This window comes from Coptis chinensis, chromosome 2, assembly GCF_015680905.1.
Source record: "Coptis chinensis isolate HL-2020 chromosome 2, ASM1568090v1, whole genome shotgun sequence".
Taxonomy (NCBI): domain Eukaryota; kingdom Viridiplantae; phylum Streptophyta; class Magnoliopsida; order Ranunculales; family Ranunculaceae; genus Coptis; species Coptis chinensis.
In genome coordinates this window covers 79,364,744-79,389,890 of record NC_141457.1, presented here as the reverse complement: position 1 = coordinate 79,389,890, position 25,147 = coordinate 79,364,744, and the positions used below count along the sequence as shown (strand labels likewise).

Sequence of the window (25,147 nt, the reverse complement as noted above, 5' to 3'; positions counted from 1 at the left end):
AATGGTAACATCTTCCCTTTTTCTCATTCATTTCATTTACTTAATTTTTATACATTGAGGACAATACATATGTTAAGTTGGGGGAAGGTGTACTTGATAAATGAATTTCAAAAATTAGTTTTCAAAAACAAAAATATTTTTGTTTCTATATCAGTAGCATGAGAAAAATGAATTTTAATTATGAGTCTGAGATATAGATTATATACTACTTAGTGTTGAGTTTAATAGATAGTTTATATTATTGATTTCATTACCGCTTAGACTATTTATTATGCTCGGACATAATTCTTGTTGATAGAATTCTTTATTAAGGCACCACCATAGTACTTGGTCAGTTTTGTGTACTTTTGCTAGAAGAGAGATTTAAACCCCTAGTAAACTGGAAGTAGAATTTTTAGACTTAGCCCGTGAGACTTGAGCTTTATACATATTCTTTGGAGAGTTCTTACGAAAAATCCGAGTCTGAGTGACTCAACATCTTTCAGTTCTTTATGTCGTTGTAATATAGTCTCATTATTCGTTGATTTGGTTAATCACGAAGTGACATCAACTGGGGAGATAGCCATTAGGTCTTGTAGTCTATTCGAAACAGAGTATCATACTGATAAGTCAAGTAGTGAACCCATTCAGCCTTTATCCCATCTAGTAGGACCATCATGTTAAACCCTTTTGAGCCATACAATAAGCCATTTTCCTTCATAAAACTCTTTACCCTTTTACCCAACTCCAGACAAGGAGTATAGCCAAAATCTTTATCAGCCATACCCATATGTTTCTGAGAATACGAGGGGCACAAAGAGGAAGAAATAGCACAAAAGAAATATTACAATGAAATATCAGAGAGATACAATGAAGACCATCATTTTGTTCTAAGTGAAAGAAGCTAGTGGAAAACAAGCATATCCAGTACTAATCAAGGATATACCACTGAGCTAAAGAAAAAATAAATAAAATAAATAAACTAAAAAGAATAAGTTGAACAGAATGGATAGAAAAGCTAAGACAAAGGAAGAATTTTCTCTGCAATACAGAATTTGAAGAAATCTTCCAAAGAAAGAAGCAAAACCCTTAGTGTTTTCAGAAACAACCTTAGAATCCTTTTTGCCTTTCCTTCATAAACCAATACCCAAACCAAGTTACAACCCATGACTTATCACTATAGTATGGTACGAAGTCTAGAATAGGTGAGAGGATGCTAAAGTGAAGGACCTGACACTTCATATGTGATTGACATTCTTTCCATGAGACTAATTTCATCCAGAAGTCCATTTTTCAAGGTAGTATGTGGGATGTTCAAATTCATTATTCTTTTCCCCACATACATGAGGTAAAATAGTAGACCATCTTGTGAGAGATTCTTTTCTGAGAGAATGACCGGTGAGGATTGAAAGTCGATATTATCTGTCTAAAGGTAAACTAGGGATTTCGTTTCTTGGATAGGAGAGTATAGGAGATTGACTAAGTACACACATAAGCCTTGATTGAGAATTTTGTCAATTTTTACTATCTCCCATCATAATCTATGAGTATTTGTAGCAATGTAGTTAGCAATGGAGACCGTCTGTTGGAATAAGCACTAAGTGAGTAAGGAATTTCTCTCTCTGAAAAATACTATCATTCTTGAACATGCTATTGATTGATTTTGTGGGTATATCACCTGAAAACCCTCACGAGGCTATAACTCGTCCTTTTGGGGGAACTTAAAGGTTTAAAGCCTTGTTGCATATGGTAAATGCAATCGCGATGCCTGCGAAAGTGAGTTAGGATTTTATTTTTGTTATTAGGATGTGATTTTGATCACTTATCTATTTTTTATCTTATTTGCTAAGAGACTAGCAAAAAGCTAGTTGGGAGTTGTGATAAGTGCTCGAAAAGTGCAATTCCACCCTCTATTATGCCTCTTGTTTAGCCATCTTAGTGGACTAATAGTGTTTGTAAGTTATGTTTTATGATTCTACAGGTGAAAGAGAAAGTTTTGTAGAATATTAGAGAAAAAGGGGTAAAACGGAGCAATTCGGAGCATTAAGGATCACATGGGAGGCCCGTGGACAATCATGGAGAAGGCCAAGGAATTGAAGCTATTAAATATGTGACTTGGACCTATTTTAAAGCCTATTTGGAAGCCTAAGGCCAAAGGATTCGTTGCTTGGACCAAAGCCCATAAAAGAGGATAGAAAGATAGAGCAGAAGAGACAAAATAGACTTCTGCGTCTGGGACGCATGGATCGCGCATCCAGATGCATTGCTTGCATCTGGGACGCATGGATCGAGCATCCAGATACATTTATTGCGTCGGAGATGCATGAATAGTGCATCCAGACGCATGGATCGACACTGTAGACAATTCCTTCTCAGTTTTGGAGACGAAGTTGGACTCTGAAAGAAGTCTATTTGTATTAGGAAACAAATGACGGTTTGGAATGCTTCTAGAACTCATTGTAACCCCTATAAATAGAGGACATAAGTGTCTCATGTAATTTGCCAATTCACTTATACTCTTGTCTCCAGAACTTGAGGCAAAGAGAGATTAATAATAAAATATCGGTTTTAACTATCTGAGTCTTAATAAATTAGTCTTTCTAGTCTTATGTTCTTCAACTCTTCTTCTTCTCGTTCTTCGTGTTCTTCTTTCTTTATGGAAGGCTAATCTTCTCTTTCAAGGGAGAAGATGAAGCCGGTGCTTAAGGTTTAATGATTCGTATGGTTCATGGTATTCTCCAATCAGGTTAGTTCTTTATGTTTTTAGTTATTAGTTCCATTGCCCAGACCAGGGGATGGAAGTATAGATTAAGGTTTTTATTTATTGCAATCGAATATCATGCTAGTTTAGGGTTGTATTTATTGTAATTGAATACAATGCTAGAATAGGGTTTTATTTATTGTAATTGATTATTATACTATTATTCTCTACTTTTCTTCTAGTGGTGTATTATTTTAGAGTAAGGGAAGTATTCTTTGTGTTTGCCTTAGATGGTGATTCATTGAATAGCTACCCAAGCTCACATAAAAGGAAAGAAGATACTAGTAACGTGAACATAGGAACAATCTTAAGTAGAGTTATTCGTTAACGATGTTTCGTCCAAGAGGGCATCGGCACTCGCTCGATTGCCTAATTGTAGTCTACTTGTGAGAACAACCATGAAGCAAAAGGTTATTGAATCAAAAGTATTGGTGGATTCTAATCTCTTAAATTCTCTCTCTTATAAATTCTCAATAGTTTAGTTTAGTTTAGTTTAGCATTAGAATCTATAATATCTATAATATCTATAATCATAGTTTTTAATCCCTCAAACCCCCTTTCTAGTCCTGTCTTTCATATAAACATACACTTAAAAGTTGAACGATACCCTACTCATCCTTTACTTATTGAGGGATAATTAGGTTTTGATACGCTTCTATTTTGTTCAACGACCATCATCTATCTACATCATCCACATATCATCTACATACACAAAAAGAAGCAGGTCAGTATGTTGCAACGAAAGGGCCAAATGAAGGTGGTTACACTCAAGGTATGCAGGGTAAAGGAAAAGGGCCAATGCTAATGGAAATTAACACCCCTTAGTCAAATTTGGGAACTGGTCAGCATTTCAATGGAGAATGGATGATCAATGACAACCTTGTTAACATAGAAAACTAGTTTCCTGATTCAATGGTTTTCACCACCCAACTCCCTATACTCTAGTTCAACAAACTTCCCCATCAAGCTTACTATGATGCTTCACAAGTAGAAACTTCTACTCAAAATAATGCTCCTTTGATCTTACTATATAGGTAGAAGGTGCTGATGGACAACCAAATCAACTCAAAAGACAGGAAGTTAGTCAAGGAAAAGCGGCTGAGGTTGATGAAAGCTATGTCCAAGGTCAAAATGAAGCAGTGGAAAGCTACAATAGGGAAAGGGAGCAGAGGCACAAAACTCCTCTAAACATGATCAGGGAGGACCATGAAAACTCTATGTCTTCAAATGGAAATACTTTGTGCCTATTTGGCAGGCGTAAGAGAAGTTAGACGGTGAAGGCAACTGGCTGCAAACAGCTCCAACCCAAGTCATGAATTTCATAAGTTGGAATTGTCAAGGGTGTGGTTGGCCTTCGACTTTGGAGGAGCTTAAAAAGAAGATTGCTATTGTTGGGCCTTTTGTTATTTTGGTAATGGAAACTAAATGTAGTAATGTAAATAAAGCAACTAGTATGATCAGGAGGTTAGGAGATTATGGCTGTTTTGTGGTTCTAAGTATTGGTCTAGCTGGTGGTATGTGGTTAATATGGGAAAGTTTTGTGACAGTGGAGGTGCTGAACTCAGATAGTTGGTTTATTCACTGTAAGATGGAATTAATGTTGAATGGGATAAATGAAAGCTTTGTTTTGTCTTGTGTGTATGGGAATCCAAAATTTTCTATTCAGCAGATACAATGGTCTATTTTCTCTTTGTTGAAACCTCATAATGATGTTAAATGGCTCGTGATGGGGGACTTTAACGAAGTTCTAAATCAGGCTGAAAAGCAAGGGGGTTGTCCATTTAATTATTTCAAAGCTATGCCTTTTAGGGATATGGTTGCTGGTTGTGAGTTGATCGACTTGGGCTTCATGGGTAACACTTTTACATGGACAAATAAACAAAAAGGGCGTCGTAGAATTTGGGAAAGGCTTGATAGAAGTTTGGCTAATGCTGCATGGATGTTGAGGTTTGTAAATACCAAAGTTTATCATGAAATGGCTACTAGCTCGGACCATAAGTTTCTGATCATTAAAGTTGATAATGTACATGATCGTCTTTCAAGACCTTTTCGTTTCGAAGCTATGTGGCTACAGGATAGTGGCTGCTCAGAACAATTTCGTTTGTCTTTTGATGTTGATACTGTTGGCTCTCCATCCTTTAACTTGTACAACAAACTGAAACACTGTCAACGGAACTTACAATATATGGTGGAACAAGCACATTTTTGGACAGTTAGAAAATAGGTTCAAGGATATTCAACAGGAACTTTAGGGCGTGCAAGACAGTATTATTGCTTGTGCGGACCCAGCGAATGATTTGATTATGGAAGAACAGAGGCTGATGCAAGAACACAATGTCTTGCTTGTCCAGCAGGCTATTCATTGGGGACAAAAATCATGTTCAGAGTGGTACAAGTTTGGTGATCTAAATACTAAATTCTTCCACACCATGGTCAAATGTCGTCGTCAGAAATCTTTTATTCATAGGATTAGAGATCCTACGGGCATTATACTTACAGAGAGGAAGTAGATTAGTGATCGATTGATGGACTATTTTGCAGGTATAATGACTACTTCTGAGCCTTGCCTAAACTCTGAAGTACTAAATATTGAGACACAAGCTCTCTCTCCTGAAGACTATTCTAGTCTTATGAAGCTTGTTGATAATGCGGAGATTCTTTTTACTCTTAAGCAACTCCATCCTTTCAAGGCGCCAGGGCCGGATGGTTATCATGCAATTTTCTTTCAGCAGTTTTGGCACATTGTTGGGTCTCCGATCTGTGATGCAGTAAAAAGATTTTTTAGTCATGGAGTTTTTTCACTTCAATTAAACCATTATTTCATTACTCTAATTCCAAAAATACCAAACCCTTCATCTCCTGAACATTTTTGCCCCATCAGCTTAACCAATGTAGTGTACAAGATAATTTCCAAAATCATTGTAAACCGACTGAGACCTATTCTTAAAAGAGTCATCAACCCTTTTCAAACTGCTTTCCTTCCCCAGAGGAGTATACATGATAATGCTCTTTTAGCAAATGAGTTCTATCATAAGATTTGGGGGCGTGGCAATAGGAATTCAAAAAAATTTGCTTTAAAGATTGACATGCAGAAGGCATATGATAAAATTGAATGGCCTTTTCTTAAAATAGTGCTTATCAAGTTTGGTTTTCCTATGGATTGGGTCAATCGTATCATGTTTTGTGTTGAAAAGGTGTCCTACTCTATCCTGTTAAATGGTACAGCCCATGGTTTTTTCAAGCCCACAAGGGGTCTTCGCCAAGGAGACCCTTTATCTCCGTATTTGTTCATTCTTTGCACGGAGATTTTATCCTTAAATTTTCTGAAGATGCAAAGGGAAGGTTTAATTCATGATTGCAAGCTGGGGAGGTATTCTGAGCTTGTTTCACATCTCATGTATGCAGATGATCTTTTTGTATTTGGAAAATGTGGTTTCAATGAGCAATATCTTTTGAACAATTTGTAGAAAGAATATTGTCGAGTGTCGGGCCAAACAATCAACAGAAGAAAATAACAGATTATTTATCATCCCAAGCTACATCAGAGAATTGTCTATTTTCTTCGAAGATCCTTCCGAATGACTTCCACAAGCTGCATGCCGACATATCTGGGGATACCTAATCTCACTGGTAGAGGCCGCATTCATAAATTTGCTCCTTTACTGTAGCGGTTCCAATATAAATTGGCGGGCTGGAAGTCAAAGATTTTATCTAAAGCTGGTAGACTAAATTTAGTTAATTCAGTTTCATCGTCCTTACCGACGCATGCCATGTCTAGTGCAATCCTCCCTGCAAAGATCATTGATGATATGGAAGTTATTAGAAGATCTTTTCTTTGGGGACACTCTCCAACTGATCGAAAATTGCATTATTTTCCTTGGAGGCTGGCTTGTACTGCAAAGTTCAATGGAGGACTTGGTGTTAAAGATCTTCAACTCCAAAATTATGCTCTCTTTGCAAAAAAAAGGTATGGGATTTGTTACAGCAAAAATCTATATGGGCAACACAAATGAAGGGTAAATATTTTCCTTCAACAAGTTTCCTCAAAGCAAGAATAAAAAGTTCGGATTCTATCATGTGGAAACAATTATGTGCTATGAGGAGGGTGATTCGCGCAGGTGGTATTTGGAATATAGCAACTGGTGCATTTGTTAATGCGTGGGAGGATTGTTGGGTTCTAAATTCAGATAATAACATGACGATGCCTTTAAAGCCTCAGAACTACCCGTTGGAGTTAGTTGCTGATTTTATCGATAAGGGAAACATAACATGGAAGTTAGAATTACTAAAGTACTTATTGGCTGGCTGCTTTTGTCAATAGAATTATATTGCTTCAATTCCTCTGTTTCACACAAATGAAACGGATAAATTAGAATGGAAGTGGACCAATTCGGGGTGCTATTCGGTTAAATCGGCTTATAATGGGTGCCTTCAATTGGTGAATCATGCGAACAATGGCGAGGGGGAGCAGAGTGCTCTGTTTAAATTTATATGGAAACTAAAGTTACTGTTTAAAATCATATTTTTCTTGTGACAATGCTTGCAGGGTGTCATCCCGACTGTGGATCATTTGGCATCCGTCCATTTTCATGTGTATTATCAGTGTACATTATGTGAGATTGCTCCGGAGACGCGTGTTTTCTTTGAGTGCAACTTTGCAAAAGCCGTTCAGTGTGGTATTAATTGTATAGAGATGGTGACAGATGTGAGTTACTCTACTACGCAGGTTTTTCCTTTAAGAATGTTTAAGATGCTTGATAATGTCAAGACAAAACATGACGGAACTGCGCAAGTTTGCTTGCTGGGTATGGGCTTATGGCATATTTGGCTGGCGAGAAACGATTTGAGATTCAATCATAGCACACCAAATCCTATTCTTTATGTCAAGAAGATTCATGGTATGATGCAAATACTACATAATATTTTGGCAGAGGGACTTCAGCGACTGACTATTACTTTATATGTTAAATGGCATCCCCCTAGTGATGATTGGGAAAAATTAAACACAGATGGAGCAGCTATTGGAAATCCAGGATTTGGAGGTGCGGGGTGTGTTCTTCGCAAGGCTAATGGACACTTCATCATGGGGGCAGCAATACCGTTACTACATACTACAAACAACCTTGCAGAGTTCCTTGCTATGCTCTATGGGATTAAATTGTTGGGCAGACTTCAAATCAGAAAAGTAATCTTGGAGACGGATTTGCAACTGTTATTCAAAGCTCTTAATGATGGGGAGCTGGAGCTACATTGGCTATTAAGAAAAATCAGTATTGAGATTATTTCCTTGCTAACCACCTTTGAGGAGTATAAGATTAATTTGGTGTTATAGAGAAGGAAACTCTTGTGCCGATAGCTTTGCATCTTACGCTACGAATTTGGCGGCCAAGGATTCTTGGAGGCAACAACCCACTGCTGAAACCTCGATGTGAACTTTAGATAATTTAGAATTCTTGCCTCAGTTTAGAGCACCTATTTTTGCGGCTAGAGATATCACATATGATGATTAGGGTCTTGGTAAATTTAGAATTATCTTTATATAAATAAAGCTTAGTTTCCAGCAAAAAAAAGAATTAAACGACAAATTTGCCGAATTGCTAACTATGGTATGGTAGCAAGCACTTGTTTGTTCGGATATCCTATGTCAGTTGCTACTTCATTATTTAAAATGTTGGTTTTTGATAGAAGCTGATGGTGCGAAAGAATATGATATATTACTTCATGAATCAGACATAAGTTAGCAACTCTCCATAAATACTTTAATTCTTGACGCTAGTGACTCTTTTCTCAATTTCATAGTAGGGGAAATACCCGAGACATTATCACAACAACAAAACTACTAATAATTTGAAAACATACCCTAGTGGCCAAATCACAAAAAACCTTGAAAATTTTATCAATTGTACCATCAATTCCAGCTTAGTGCATGCTTGTGAAACGTTTTTTATTTGTATTTAACAGTTAATAGGCAATACGTGAATTTTCGTGATACAAGTTTAGGTAAAAATATGTAAGATATAAGAAGAAAACATGTTACCAAAACAACGTGACTTTAGGCGGTGGAGATGGTGGGTTCTAAGACACTTGGTGGTGGTGGCGGACGTGGTGCTTTCGGTGGAGTGTGAGGGAGGTTTTGTGTTTATCGAAAAAGTGAGGGACGGTTTCGACTTTTCTGATGGGAGGAGTATTGGAAGTTTCATAGAGGGATTATGATAAGAGGAAATGAAAATTTGTTGGCGTGGTCGAGACGGAGGGAAATTTGAGTGATTGCATGGATTTGATTTGAGGGGGATTTGTTGAAATTGTTACTTACTTTGTTCAGAGAGCGATGGAACATTTCACTTTCATTGCAGATATTATTTCCTAGATTATCGAAAAAAAAATAAATAGGCATCGAGGGGTACAATATAGATATTTTGATGACTATATGCTATACTGCTATAAACTGTAAATAGGCCCTAAACCGAAAACCTAGCAAATAATTTTTGTGCAGGATCTCGAACTCCTCGAATTATACACAATTACTTCTCTGAATTTTGGCATGTATGTATAATTTTGAAGGAATGCATGTATGTGCGCATAACTTAAGATAATGCCTGTGCCCTGTGATCCTCTTATGCCTAACTCTTGCTTGGTCGCTTTATGACTTCGATTTAATCTAAAGAAATGGTCACTCAATTTTGACTAGTCTCATGAGTATCTATTTTGCCATCACCAACATATTACAAACTAAACTATGCTAAGAGTAGAGAATTCATATGTACGATTTCAACTAGGATTGGCATTTTGGGCGCGTGTTAGGTTAGGACGTGGTAAGTGGTTCTAGTTAACTGACATATGCAGAAAATAGGGAGTATGTAATTGGTAATGTAATCATTACAATCAAAATTATAGAATGATATGCTAAAGAGGCACCAAATGATCTAATTGACCTAGTAACTTATATGTAGACCATGTGGGAAGTACTTTAGATGAGATTGTTTGCTGGCACAGTTTCCTTCATTTAGATCAGTGTAATCAAGTTAGATGGTGTACCCATTAGCATTGCATCAGTACCAACACAAACACTTCCCATCAACTTTGTTCCTCTTCGCGCCTAGCATTAAAGGCCACGTCCATTCACAAACTTCTCAACCGGGGGTCCTTCTTGCTGAAAATCTGATGCCCTCGCGACCGTCGTTGCACCCGCTTGTGTTTCCTTGACAATTGTGGAATTAGGCAATGGAGCTGGATGCCTCAGAACATCAGTATATATATGTGAAAAATAATAAAATACAATTAAGAACACTAGATTGTCTTTGTCAAATATATCAGATGTCCTCTAATATACCGAAATAACAAATTGAACTATTTAAGTAAAGAACAAATTCACAGTCAACTGACTCTCAAACGGCCGAAGAAATATAGATATAGGGAAGGGATCGGTTTACTCACCACAGTTTACTCACTTTCGAACTCTAAATAGCGTGTCGGATCAATTAATCTAATGGCCAGTTTTTTGCTTAGGTGGACAGCCATGTACTTTGTTCAGAAGGAATATGGCTTTGAGCTTGAGTCGAGAACTCAAGAGCTGAAACTAGTAATGAGTATAGTAAAAGTCCCCCCACTTTCACTCTCTGGCTACCTTCTCCTAGCTTTTCGAGAATCTTGGCTTGGGGTAAATCCTCAGTGCACTGGAACGTATCAAATTCGCAGTCCTCCCATGGTTCGTCCTCCTCAGACTCCCCGTCTTGATTCATCAAGGTATCAGGATAATCCACCACTACCTTCCCTTTAGCCTTTTTTGCATTCGTTTTGTCCTCCTCCGTCTCACTATTACTCTCCTCATCACTTGTGAGAAGATCGATGACAGTAACCATTTTTACCTTTGTTTCTTGAAAAGATCCTATTTTACCTGTGAAAGCCAAGCTTTTAAAATTCCGCTCATCCTTTCCATAGTCCACCACCGAGATTTTGTCATCTTCCGTTGCATTCTCTCTTTTTTGCTTGGTTTTCGTAAGAGCTACGACCGATTTGTTTCATTATTTCTCCGCTTCCATCTCGTATTTTCTTCAATCTGATTACCATCACCTAGAGGGAAAGCGCATTGGAGATCCTTGATTTCCGAATTTCTCACCATGATTATTTGAAAATCAAGATCAAAGCTCAGAAACGAAGTGAATTATCTCTTTTCTGGTTCAGGATAATATAAAGAAACGACCTTGTTGGTGCATTGAAAACGGAACAAAATGACTTGAGATGAGTGCCTGGCTATCTTTTCTTTTTTGGGATTGCTTCTCTTTTTGTTCATTCAAGATCCTTAATGTTGTTAAACTGCGTAAGTTATTAGAGGAGGTTATAAAGCGGATGCAACTAATTTTGCTTGTAATTGTTGTTGGGCAGAGATATGTCAGTGGAGTATGACACTGCTTCTGACATATGTGGAAATTATACGTACTGTTCGGTACTATGGAGCCGAACGGAGAACAAAATTGTTGTGCTCTGCTGATATTTCATTCGAAGTGTCCAAAAGTTTGCACTTGGTCTTAGTCCAATAAATGAAGATTAAAAAGTTCGAAATACAAACAAAAGAGGATAAACAAATTTGGTTACAGATTAATTATCAAGGATCATATAGCCTAGGTATAATTGTTTGAACCACTCACCGTTTTGATCAGATACATCATACATGTTACTCTTCCATTTAACTATTGTACGTACAAACTGTTGCCAGTGTGGATCACATATGTTGAAATTCTTCTGTTCGGCGCTAAAGAGTCGAACAGAGCCAAATGTGAGATTAGAGTTTGGGGTATGACACTGTTGGTGTCATACACGTACCAATGTGTCTGTTCCGCATGCAGTAGAGTTCCGAATATGAAAAGTCAATGTATTATGTCACAGGGAGTGCCATAACTTTGACGTATGACATAAATTATGTTATAGTCCTGCACTGCCGCGAAATATGACGATATATGCCGGTTTTTTAGCAAACCGATATCGATATTTTACGAATTATTGCCTCGTATGGCGATAGTTCATGACTATGAACATTGATTGTTCATTCAATGTTCATAGTACGTACAGTATGGACTATGAACACTCGTTGTTCATAGCTATGAGCTATGAACAATGAGTGTTCATAGCTTACCGAACCAAGAACAATCACTGTTCATAGTCCATTTGGAATATGAACAAAGAATGTTCATAGCTCATGACTATGAACAATCATTGTTCATAGTCCAATTGTGGTATGAACAAAGAATATTCATAGGGCTGGTCATCGAGCTACCCGAGTACCCGAGTCGAGTTTTGCTATACTGAAGCTCGACTCACACATGCAGAAGCTTGACTCAAATTAGACTTCGAGCTTAACATTGAAGCTGAAGCTCAACTTGTCCAGTGCTACTAATAGCTCGAGCTCAACTCGACTCGACTCGTTTTGCACTTGGAGCTCGATGGCATACTTCTCCAATTCCATCTTTTCCTTCTTAGATTGCCTCGCTCATAGTCTACTTGATAGAAGGGTATGTAATTGAACAGGCCAAAATAATCCAACACAAGCCAAAAGTTCAAAACCACAACAAATTGGAGTAAACTGACTAGAGTTGCTCAAAATTGATGGAAATTTTCTGACATACTCGAGTTTCATTAGTTTACAAGGAAAATTTCTGACAAACTTAAGGAAATTAATTTCCTCAATTAATTTAACTAAGGAAAAAGAACAAGGGAGTAAACCGACTTGAGTTTCAAATAGAGTACACGGGAAGAACTAGTCTTACATACAATGAACTAGCCTTACATACAATTTTGAGTACATGTGCATCCATTTATATTGAGTTTTGAAAATTCTGACAGAGTCATTTTTAGGGTAACGATGGGTTCCGCAGTCAAAGTGGTTTTCTTCTGTCTTGACTCCCTCTTCAGTGCATCTTCAAGCCATTCAAATCCCTTGCAGCTCTTGCATTTCAAGTACTTCTTTCCAACATTTAATCCATTCTTGGTAGTTTTACAGATCCTCCTTCCCTTACAGTCATTTTGAATGCAATGACAGTCTACCCATGGGCACTCTGCCATCCAATGGCCTGCTTGACCACACTTAAAGCATTCATTTGTTGATGAGCTTGATCCAATCCCAGAATTTTTTTCACAAAGAGCAGCTTCATCCAACCATTGCGAGATAACTTCTATATGTTGAATGCTGGCACTTCAAGTACTTCCTTCCCGATTATTTTCTGTTTTGCGATATGCGAACAATCGGATACCATCACATGCAGCTTCCTTACAAGGAGAGCACATAAATTGGCACTCAATAGCCGAGTGTCCAAGTTGATCACAATAACCGACATTCAACTGCGGTCAACAACTCAAATATATACTAATTCGGAGAGTTGAAACAACAAAGTTTTCACATTAATGAAAGCTCAAGAAAAGTGCAAAAAGAGAGATAAAAGGTCAGTACGTCAGGTTTTAAGTAGTGTAGTACGTGCGTCATGAAACTGGAATATGGTGGCGAGGAAAGACAAGAACTTATTGCCTACCAATATCTTTGTCTTGGTGTGTTGGTCCGCTTCTATTATGAGTTTTGTACTAGAGACCAATGACTAGTGTCCACCTTTCATTACCTCCACTACTTCCACACGACACCTCGGATCCAACACCAAAGCATTAGCACCATCGCGCCACTACCACCATGCCCACCACATTCCCGGCAAATACTCATTATTAGATATCGATAGCTCAAATTCTTATACTACGAGTATCCGGACTCACCAACAAAAAGAAAAAAAGAGGAGAGGGAAGAAGCATTGATAGCAACTCAAATGAACAATGTGCGGCATTATTAAACAAAACAAAGTCTATCATATTTCGAGACTATTTCTTGAGGGCGTTGATTTCAAGACTAAAAAAAAAAGTACAAGAATTCCACATTTCAAAATCAGATGAGTTGCAAAATTATCTATATGTGCATATAGACTCAATAAAATGCTCAAAATTTATCGTAAATTACCTTCATTGTTGCAAAATTAAAGCTCGCGATTCGATTGTTTGCACCTTGATTCAAATCTTTCAGTAGCAGTAATGGGTGGCCGTATTTGGAAGATGCTAAAATCAATATCAATTTGGTGGGTATGTATTGGCACCATGAAGAGTCAGACTCATGTTTGGAAGATGCAAAAATCAAGGTTTGAAGCTGTTCTGGATGGGCTACATCTGGAGGAATGGGTACAAGATTGTGTAGAACCTAAACCGGATGCAAGGCTGGACACAATAGCTAAACCTGAGGGTAACTAAGAACCCTTTACAAAACTAGGGTGACTCAAGACCAAGAGGGCTCAGACTCTCTGTTTACTGTTTAAGGGCTGTGTGTGCAACGAGAAGGCAATTTGTAGGGGAAAAAAAGAAAAAAAAAAAGCTATGGTACGCGAGATGTATGGGCCTTTGTATCAGTACTTCTTTGGTGAAATACACCCTCACCTTTGTGTGTGAGTGGCCCAGATGTGAGGGCGCATGATACATCTCGCACACAGTAGATTTAGCCAAAAAAAAAGAGAAGTTTCAAGAGAATTACCCGCGGAGCTTGTAAGCAGTAGAGACTAGAGAGAGAGAGTAGTGTTGTGGGAAATTATGAGGTTGGCAGAGGAGGGGAGCTCGAGGTGGAAGCCTGCCCTGACAGCAGTCGAAGTCGAACATTTTTTTTGTGCTGGGCCATGTGGGTGAAGGAGAAAAAGAAAAAATGAGAGAAGTGAGGACAGACAGACAGAAACCAACCAAGTTAAGTTAGTTTTTGTCCAAGATAGCCCCCCCCATACGCCAAAATCGTTAGCCCTTGAATAATTGGCTTGGGTTAGAAATCTCGCTGGAAGAAAATATCTCGAAGGGGAACAGTCAAACTTCCAAGCGTCCTCTAGATTAGAGCTAAAGGCATACCAAGTGCACAAAAAAAAGCGAAAAATGGTGAAGGCAAGGGACATTTTTCCACAGGATCAACAAGGAAGTAAGGGTAGAGATAAAAAAAAAATATGAAAAAGGTGGATGATAGGGAAGCTAGAAAAATTAGAAGACTTTGGGAAGATGGTTTACGAGGAGAAAAAAGGAGGAGTCAAAGCTAAACACTGCTGAACGAGGAGAAACAATAGGAAGATGGAAGGGTATGATGAGCAAGATGAAGTAAGGGAGGGTAAGAAAATGAGGGTTACTTATCGAGAAAGGAATAGAGATCAAAAGAAAGAGAAGTGGTGGTTATAGAGTCAAAATCGAGGGCTCGAACAATGCTAGCGGGGAAGAAACCAAAATCAAGGGACATGGAACAGAGTAAAAGTGGAGGGAGGATGATAGTGGAGGAGGCGACTTTTGTGGAGTACTGTGAATCTGAAGAAAAGTACTCTACCAAGTAATCAACCCTATTTTGCTTATGGGGATCCTACTTTGGTATCTGCGGACTATGAGGCGATGCTAGGATAGAAACACTCTATACGTCTGTGGTCGAATGATAGTGAAGAGGTGGAAACATCGAAGGAAGTTACGGAGGAGGAGAGAAAATTATGGGAGCACATTTGAACCATATCACAGGTAAAATTTCAAATGTTAATTCTAGTATAGAATGGTTTTTTACTTTTGTATATGGTAATCCTTATTCTTGTAAGAGGAAAGCAGTGTGGGATGATATTAGGAGTTTTGCTGGTTTAGTTCCTAGTCCTTGGTTATTATTTGGGGCAGTGCTAAATAAGAGTAATGATGCTGAAGGAGAAGGACAAATATCTACAGTATAATGATGATTAGGGAGTTATGGGAAAGTAGGAATGCCCTGTGTTTCTTTTAGGCTATTTATTGTTGTTGGTTGGGGGATCATCTTCATTTCATACCTTTAGTACTTGTCGTCCTAATTAAGTTTCATTGTCGTCTATCTTTTAGCTTATTTTGTGGATGTCCTATTGTAATGGCTGTGGTGGATTTCGAATATGAAAATGGCCTTGAATCTTATAGGAGGAAGGAGGGTAGATTTAGGGCAAACAGAATGTGGAGATGGCATGTTGACATAGGGACATTTCTGGTGGGTAAGAGTTCTAAAGAGATTGTTGGTATGGTGAACAGTAACAGTTTTAGGTTGTTCTGACAGTGTCATCCACAATCACCTCACTGTGTGGATTTAGAAACCCGAGCCCACATGTTGGAAATATTCAAAGTCACAGTGAACTGGTTGTACCAACTGACTTTGGATATGATTTATTGAGAGTGGGACAGATTTTCCAATATTGTGAGTGACTTAGATTTGCTTACGTCTTGGGGATTTGATGTTAAATTCTTGGTGAAGTATGTTTTAGAAATGAAACGTGACTGTTGGAGAGTTTGGAGTTGGATTTGGTGAGATTGAAAATGGACAACTTCAAATTGTGTGCAACCTGTCATGATAAATAAAGACTGTAAGCGGCGATAAAAAGAAAGTCTGAGATGCAAACAAATGCTCGCAAAGTCCTTTATCGCGAGGTTTGATAATGGTTATGCCAAAAGGAATGTTGTTATGAGAGGTTTACTTTCGCCGGTTGCATGCCAATGGGCATTTGAGATGCGGTTTTGCAGGTTAGATTCTTTCGTGTCTTCCTGTGAGTTGCTTTCTAAGTTTGACATTCCCAGATATTACGAGAGCCCTGTTTTCCATGATGAACAACCCCCACAAGAATTCCTCCCTCCGCGAGCGCTTAAGAAGGTCATTTTCACTATATTGTGACGACAGTGCTTCTTTATCCGTGAGCGGAGCGAACATTTTGGGAGAAGGGGGGGTTATGCGGACAAAAACCAACTTGGTTGGTTTCTGTCTGTCTGTCCTCATCTCTTCCCTTCTGTTTTTTCTCTTCGTCTCTCTCACTCTCCCTTTTCCTCTCCCTCTCCAGACACTCTAAATCTCCACTCCTCCTTCTCCATCTCCACTCCTCCATCTTCCTCTCCCACTCCGCTCACCCCCACTGCTTAGCAGTATACTAGTTTATTTTCATATTTTCATTGTCGAGTTTGGCAATGACATTGTATCATGAGATGTCTGGGTGTATCATGAGATGTCTTGGTGTAGTTATTGCTAGGGTATATTGCATCATCGACAGTTGTACATTAGTTATTTTCATTGTCGTTTATGGTCATTACATTACAGCAAGAACCATTAGTTACCCTACATTGCAGCAAGAACCATTAGTTACCCTACATTGCAGCAACTAACCCTTCATACATGCAGAAACATGTATGAAGGGTTAGTTGTTGGAAATGAGGATGTAGATGACGATCTCTCAGAGAGTGAATCTGAGTTGTTTGGGGATGGTCCAACGCTTGCATTGCCTAAGAGCACATCAAAGTATGCAGTGACCGAGAATCAATGGACTCTTTGTGAAGCCAAAAAGAAGCAAAAGGATCAAGAGTGTTCTTCAGGAGAAATAGAGCCTACACTTGCAATGATGAAGAAGGTTAAGTTGTTAACCAAAAACAAAAAGATGAGACATCTTGAGGACTACACAAAAGAGTTTTGGGATAACACTTTGGGACTTACTTATGTGTGTTGTACTTGCGAAGGTTTCTTTTGTAATTATGAGAAAGCGTAGACTCATCTTAGGAAAGATCATCCTAAGATTGTAAAGGAAATCATGACTAGAAAGTAGGATTTCTAGCTCTACTTTCTTAGGGTTCGATTGTAGCATGTCTAGTGATCTCAGGTATGTTAGGCTTATAGTATGTTGATTTGCGTCTTTGTGTGCCTCCTTATAATGATCTAACTCTTAGGGAGGCTTGTAAGGTTTACCCTTTTGCAATATAAATCGGTGGGGGCCTTAACCCCATAACTTTTTCAAAAAAAGAACCATTAGTTACCCTTATTGGTATGTGGAGGTGTATTCATTGTCATGTTTAATCTGTATATTGTGTGTAGATGGACATTCTTATTGTATTTATTACTTGTTCCCTTAATTTGTGACTGCAGAGTTGGCCCTTGCACACCAAAGAAGGAGGCAGTTGGATTTGCACTGTCTTAAGCTGGAGTGCATACTTAAACAGCTCAGACGACACTTCATCAGATAGTTCGTCTTGAAAATGTGTAACATGGTAGCCTCTTCGGTGGGCATTGTGAAGAAAATAATTCAATTTAGTTGTGGGGTTACATTTGCTTGTTTGTTTAATGTTGGGATATTTGTAGATGTGATGGTTACTGTCGTTATCATCTGACTAGTTTATGCAAGTGCTAATGTTTTGGGTCCTTTTTCCCTAATGTTTTCCATAATGTAAATGAGTGCTTCGGAATGTATGCATCTGTTTAGGGTTGGACATCCAAATCTATTTCTGGGCCATCTCTAATTTGTGTAGATTTCTTTGAACACGGAACCATTGGCAACATTGCGTTCTTACTGACTTTGGGCAATGAATCAAAAACTTTCCTTTTGGATTTGATGAATTGAGATAGAAGTGATCCCGCCTCAGTACCTGCAAATTACTTCAATAAGCGAACTCAAAGCACTCCAACAAACAGGTCTAATTGCATGATCGAGTGAGGAAGACAAAAACGATTTTGGAAGGAAGGGCTATGCGGACAAAAACCAACTTAACTTGGTTGGTTTCTGTCTGTCTGTCCTCACTTCTCTCTCATTTTTTCTCCTTCTCCTTCACCCATCTCTCCCTCTCCCCTGCATCACCCAACTCTCTCTCTCTCCCCACAGCTCCGCACTCCTCCCCCTGCCCACGCGATATACTACTAATCGAGTGGCGGAGCTTAACGATCTTGGCGAAGGGGGTGGTATGGACAAAACCTAGTTGGTTGGTTGGTTTCTGCCTGTCCTCAACTTCTCTCTCATTTTTTTCTTCGCCCCAATACCCTTTCTCCTTCACCCAACTCTCTCTCTCTCCCCAGCTCCGCTCACTCCCCACTGCCATGCGCAGTATACTAGTATCATCTAAGAGGTAGTTAAAGTAAAATCCATGTAACCACAAATCTAATCAACATGAATCAAAACATAAAGAACTGATCGTTCGCTCCACTCACTCGATTAACTTGATAACAGAACGTGCACCCATTTGTTCTGCCGCCTTTTTGCTCCTGGCGGGAGTACCGGTATATGTTTTACCATGGAAATCCAAAGTTGAGATGAACACTAGAATAAGACAATTTGCCTGGGTAGTTGTATAAATAGGCATTTCCAAACCAAATTCATTAAGGATGGATTTGCAATAGGTCATATCCTGCAATAGTGACAAAAACAAAAGGTTAAATCTATGGTGCGCGAGATGTATGGTGCGCCATTACATCTCGGCCACTCATAAAAAATATATAACCTAAGTTACATTGACACGGACACACACACACATGCATGCATGCAACACGCCTCATCTATTATTGGACATCCTTCGCGTCTTTGACCTTCTTCAATATAGATTCGGAGCAACTTTAGCGGCGATTACATTCGCCTCTTTCTTATGCAGAAATGTCTCAACCGACATATAATTTAGGGTCTTTTAAATAAATGGGCGTTGAGCTATGAACAATGAGTGTTCATAGTCCATACAGTACGTATTATGAACAATCAATGTTCATAGTCATGAGCTATGAATATTCTTTGTTCATACCACAATTGGACTATGAACAATGATTGTTCATATCACAATTGGACTATGAACAATGATTGTTCATAGTTCGGTAGCTATGAACACTCATTGTTGAACTAGCTATGAGCTATGAACAATGAGTGTTCATAGTCCATACTCCCATCCACCGTCTCCAAAGAGGAAGATGACGAAGCCTCATCACCACTACTCACTTACAGTTCTCTCGCTCCATTCATTAACTTCAGCCCCACCACTCAAACTATCACTAGTCATAGACATTGCACAATCAAAGAAAGAAAGAAAGCTCAAATTTGTAAAGTTGAAAGGCGAAACACGCTTCAAGTTGGGACGAGAAGTTTTTCTTTTCTCTTTCTTTCTCTATTTCTTTTTGGTATTTGGGTAAATCTATGGTGCGAGGGTGTATGTCATCCGGACCACTCACACACAAAAGACAAGTCAAAACCCTCAACTGCCCAAACACCTCGAGACAATCAAAAGCGTTTCGTGTTCCCAAAACCTAAATCATTACCGCCCACAAATCGCCCCGTAACCGGGCCCACAAATCCAGCCCAAACGGTTCGGCAAGACATTCCCCCAAAACCTTATTTCAAAAAAAAAAAAGCGGTTGTCGGACACATGCTTTCAAATCTTTACTTTTTAAAACCGTTCTTTCCACATGCAACAAATGTCCACATGCACCCTAGATTTACAAAAAATAAAGGGGCTGTGTAAGTAGTACCCTCCGTTCTACACACTGAGAGCACGTGTCCACAAAGGCGGGGCGTCTTACTTCAGCTCGTCCCATCACATCAGATCGTACCAACGACCCAACAAGAGTATGAACATTCAGTGTTCATACTCCTAGTGGACTATGAACACTGAGTATGAACAACAAAGGAAAGGAAGGAGAGAGAAGAAATGGGACCCATGATTGTCCTTAAGACCTTAACTCATTACTAGATTCCGCTCGAGTTGTAGACTCAAGCTCAAAGCCATTTTCCTTCTGAACAAAGTACATGGCTGTCCACCTAAGCAAAAAACTGGCCATTAGATTAATTGATCCGACACGCTATTTAGAGTACGAAAGTGAGTAAACTGTGGTGAGTAAACCGATCCCTTCCCTATATATATATATTTCTCGGCCGTTTGAGAGTCGGTTATTTGTGAATTTGTTCTTTACTTAAATAGTTCAATTTGTTATTTCGGTATATTCCGACATCGATATATTAGCCAATAGCTAAAGACAATATAGTGTTCTTAATTGTATTTTATTGTTTTTCACATATCTTGATGTTACGAGGCATCAGCTCCATTGCCTAATTCCACAATTGTCAAGGAAACACAAGCGGTACAACAACAAGCGATTGCAAGGGGCATCAGATTTTCAGCAAGAAGGACCTCGGTGCAGCAACTACAAAGAGATGTAGTTGACGTTGGCAAACAAAAGAAGGAGAATAAGCGGAAGCTTGGTGTTGAAGAGTCAAATTCCACTCCTAAAGTTGCCAGGATTACAAGATCCATGAAGCGTCTGGAAGGCTGACATTTGTGGAGTTTTACGCCAAAGCAATGTTACATTGGCGTAGTCTTTCTATTAATAAACAGTAGAGTGTTTCTCTTCATCAAGTATTTTGGCAATGTAAATAATCGGTGACAAAGTTACAATCTGAGTTTGAAGTAGCCGATGCAAATCGAGGAAGATTGTAAGCTTCTTCAAGACTTGGAAACTAAAGAAAGATGTTTAATCAATGCAGAATCAAATAGATTCCATGGCAACTATGTCCCAATCGAAATTCAATTACATTTACTATTGAGACATCTGCACCTAAGCCATGAAAATCCATGAAAACCTATAATCAATCAATCAATTAGTATATGACATTTACGTTAACTTAATGCGAAATCAGCGGCAATGAATCCTCCCTACATCAATTGTACCGGTCATTTACCAAAAACCAAACCCAACAAAAGACTTCGATTTGTCTGAAATGAAAAGTAGCCTTGATTGCATACATACAATTGGACTATGAACAATAATTGTTCATATCACAATTGGACTATGAAAACGATGATTGTTCATAGTTAGGTAGCTATGAACACTCATTGTTCATACCTCATAGCTATGAACAATGAGTGCTCATAGTCCATATTGTACGTACTATGAACAATCAATGTTCATAGTCATGAGCTATGAATATTCTTTGCTCAAGAACTCTAAAGGACTGTTATCTCGATTCATTCATGCATACATTGATTAGGCTATTTCATTAAGGACTATTATTTGATTAGCCTTTGCTAAAAAGTAAAAACTAAGAAAATTGCATTCATATGTTTATATGTTTATTCATTACAGGGATATGGCACTCATATCTTGATTCATTCATGCATACATTACTTTTAAGACACATTTTTGCAAAGTCTGATAGTGCCATCTTTATGGCAATCGTTGGGTCAAATTTTTCAGTCTTTTGTCTTGCCTCCCTCATTGCATCAGACAGCCACTCAAAACTTAAACATAGTGAGCATTTTAAGTACTTCCTCCCAGTGTTCAACCCATATTGAGTAGTCTTGAGTGACCTCTCTCCACCACACATCTTGTTATTGCAGACACAATCGTTCCATGGGCATTGTATCTTCCAGTGGCTTGTTTCTCCCCACTTGTGACATCCATTTGTTGAATCATTTTTAACATCTAAAATAGCCTCATCAAGGCATTTTAATCCACTTTGACAGTTCCCATATAGGCACTTTAGATACTTTCTATCGGGATTTCTTGATGTTAGAGAGAGCTGCAACATAAGAAACCCATCACATTTAGGATCTTTGCAGGGGGTTTACACCCAAGGACATCTATAAAATTTGGATGTCCTACTTCATCATAAATTTGGCCTTTGAATCGGGGAAAAATATATAATTTCAAGAGAATTTTAGATGGCTCATTTTAGATACCCCCTTAAATCACCAAAATTATTTGAAAAATCCCACATTTGAGAAAAAGCGAAAAAAGATGACAATATTTGAAAATGTTGAACTTACTAACATTAGTTGAAGAAGAAGACATCGGTTTGATTTTTTTTTTTTTTAGTTTTCACTCACTTTTAAGGCTCCACTTTTTAAAGGTTAAATTTGAAGCAATTCTTGACAAAGATGATATAGCGACTCTCTAACGGTTACTCAATGACAACCGTTAGATTAATCTCATAGTGATAAAAGGTGAGTTAGTTGCACGTGGACTAGTGAAGCCACGTTGGAAGATGCAAAACTAGGTTAAAGGGAAATAACATCTAACACCAACACTCAAACAACATCTAACACTAACACTCGGACAAAAAAGTATTACAAAACAAAGTGCTTCATTTACTACGACAACATCTAACAAAGTACTTAATCAGACAAGTACTTCAACAACGTCTAACACTCAAAACAAAAATTACAACAGTATATAAGAATAAAAATGATTCGCCAATTTTCACAATCCAGGGTCTGAAGGAGCATGCAAACGAGAATTGATGAGTTGCAAATAATGTGGCCAAGATGGATCGCTCTCCGTAAGAGCTTGCTGGCCAAAAGGATGTTGCTCAATGTACTTTTGGACATTTTTACTTGTCGCTAATCCTTCCAAATACATCCTAATATCACCCCCAGGTCCTAAGGAATTATCGTTTTCATTCTGAAAATCGTATGAAGTCGGGAATATGGCAGTGTGTGCGGAATTAAACAATGCTTTATACGGAGAATCATCCAACATCACTGTGTTTGATTCATTATACTCTCTCCTCTCCCAAGGAAGATTTGGGTCGTTCTTATCCCAAAGTTTGACCAGTTCTTTTAACATGACAGGCTTGTCAATGTTGTCAACAGTGTGCAACTCAGTGGTAGTGCAATGGGATTGGTCCCAACAAAATGCCAACTGGTACCTTCTTTCGGGCATAATGAAATCGAGCAGACGGACCAAATTAAGTTTTTTCCTTGATGACCATACACCCACATAGAACCTTTCAAAACAAAACTTCAGAAAATCATCACAGAATGGCCTCCTTATAATTGCCTTTCCGAAATGAATGTGTCGGCCGAATCCGAGTGGCGAGTCGAGCTTGTTAGCTTCGTGAACAAGCACACCATTGAGATCAAGAATGAGAAGTATTCGGTTTGGTTTACTCATTGGTAGTCTATGAATGACCACGCCTTCTTTACGCAGAGATTGGACGTCTTCCTTTTTGCTAAGAAACTGTCTCTCTGTAATTCCACAATCTAGAAGGTCCTTCGCTATTGTCATCCTAATATGGGCAGCGTCCCTTCCAAATTGGACATGTGCACCCCGCATCAACTGATCTGCATAAGCTAGTACGAAAACACCGCAATTCCATGAATCATGTTGTTTAGCGCAGTCAGTAAGAATAATTTCCCACTGTCTCGCTGAATCGCGGACCGATGTATGTATGCGAGGATCATGTACTAACAACCCATAAGGTAGCTTTGCACCTATCATCTTCAAAGTTGGTAGAGTGTCGAAACATTCGCGATTCTAAGGAATCATACAGAAGACACTTCCAAGTAGAAAAGTCAAAAACAGCAAGAACCCAGTGTTTGTTCATTCCCACACTCAAAGCCATCATTACTCCTTTAGATTTCGTTGCGTGGGGTACATCACTTTTTTCTGAAACCATATCTCTGAAGAGCATGGTCAGGCTCCATGGCATTAGGGACGCAGTTTCTGAAATCTTTTGCTCTGTAGTCAGACTTCCATCATTTAACTTGCCCTCTAGGGTTCCATATAAGGTAAGTAGGGAAACTGTATAACCTCGAAAATTCCAATTGTTAAGTAATACAGTTGCTAAAAATATGAGAATGAGGTGGAGAGTGACATAACTAACCGGAATGGCGTGTCCCATAATAATAGTGTACTTTCGAATCCCGAAGTTTTATACCGAGATTGCCCTTCCTTGGTGCCACCTTCCGAAAGTAATTCCATGTAGATGGAGACAACCCGAAAGGGAAATTAAAAAAAAAAAAAAAAAAAAAAAAAAAAAACATTGGTAAAATAGAGGAAGAGGAAGGGTGACTAAGCGGTAAGAGAATCAACAACATATATATTTTGCAAAGCGGTATAGACCTCATCGTTCACCCATCCTTGGTGCTTGAGAAAGGAGAAGCTTCCGATTTAGTTCTAAATCATGTCCATAGCGCTGACTATGGCCGATGGATGCAAATGATACGACCCTTTCATCTTCCTCATCGGCTCCGGTAATGTGTAGTCCAGTTCTCGGGCGTTGTGCATTTATCGCGGTCACTAGGCAATTCATTCACGTGGGTATTGAGTAGTTCCTCCCTACCAATGGAATTTCATCAAATTTTGCATGAATTTTGTCTTCGCAAATGGTATATATTGCTTCTTCAAGGTGAGAAAATTTGTTCCTTTGCCTACTCTTGAAGTATACCATTACTTCCCCTGCAGAAATCAGTCGGCAGAAACATCACATATTCTGTGCGAATGGATGGAAAAATAACTCCTGCAGGCAAATTTTATGCCGAGATTGGCAACTGTAGATTACAATGTTTAACAGACGCACCCTGCAATGTTAACTCTTGCAAAAATACTTGTAACTTAAGATAAAGGTGTTCAGAACAATGCACAAACCACTTTTCCATCAGTTGTGTTAACGTCCAAATCTTCTTCAATGGTTGTATCCTCAATTTCAAAATTTGTTTCATCTGCGAGTGGGTGTACAATATCGTCCGGATTCTGTAAGAGCATATTCACACCATCTGCCAATGTCATTAAGTCGAGCTCCCTATGGTACTCAGCAAGTTCGGGAGTGTTGGCTACCCCATCATTTGCAAACACACGCTGATCGC

General features: G+C 38.7%; 2 protein-coding genes across 2 annotated transcripts; one reads left to right on the top strand and one right to left on the bottom strand.

The window, feature by feature from the left end:
• The first annotated feature begins 4,052 nt into the window (after positions 1-4,052).
• On the top strand, positions 4,053-4,964 carry LOC147518092 (uncharacterized). Its single transcript, XM_086593817.1, has one exon. It carries the CDS (start codon positions 4,053-4,055, stop codon positions 4,962-4,964), a length of 912 nt encoding a protein of 303 aa, XP_086449943.1.
• A 17,796-nt stretch (positions 4,965-22,760) lies between these two features.
• LOC147518091 (uncharacterized) lies at positions 22,761-23,780 on the bottom strand. Its single transcript, XM_086593815.1, has one exon. The coding sequence runs from the start codon at positions 23,778-23,780 to the stop codon at positions 22,761-22,763; it is 1,020 nt and encodes a 339-aa protein (XP_086449941.1).
• Positions 23,781-25,147: the final 1,367 nt, after the last annotated feature.

What these genes read in the sequence shown, in the direction of transcription:
- LOC147518092 (XM_086593817.1), top strand. Translation starts at nt 4,053, where the DNA reads ATGAATTTCATAAGTTGGAATTGTCAAGGGTGTGGTTGGCCTTCGACT.
- LOC147518091 (XM_086593815.1), bottom strand. Translation starts at nt 23,780, where the DNA reads ATGATAGGTGCAAAGCTACCTTATGGGTTGTTAGTACATGATCCTCGC.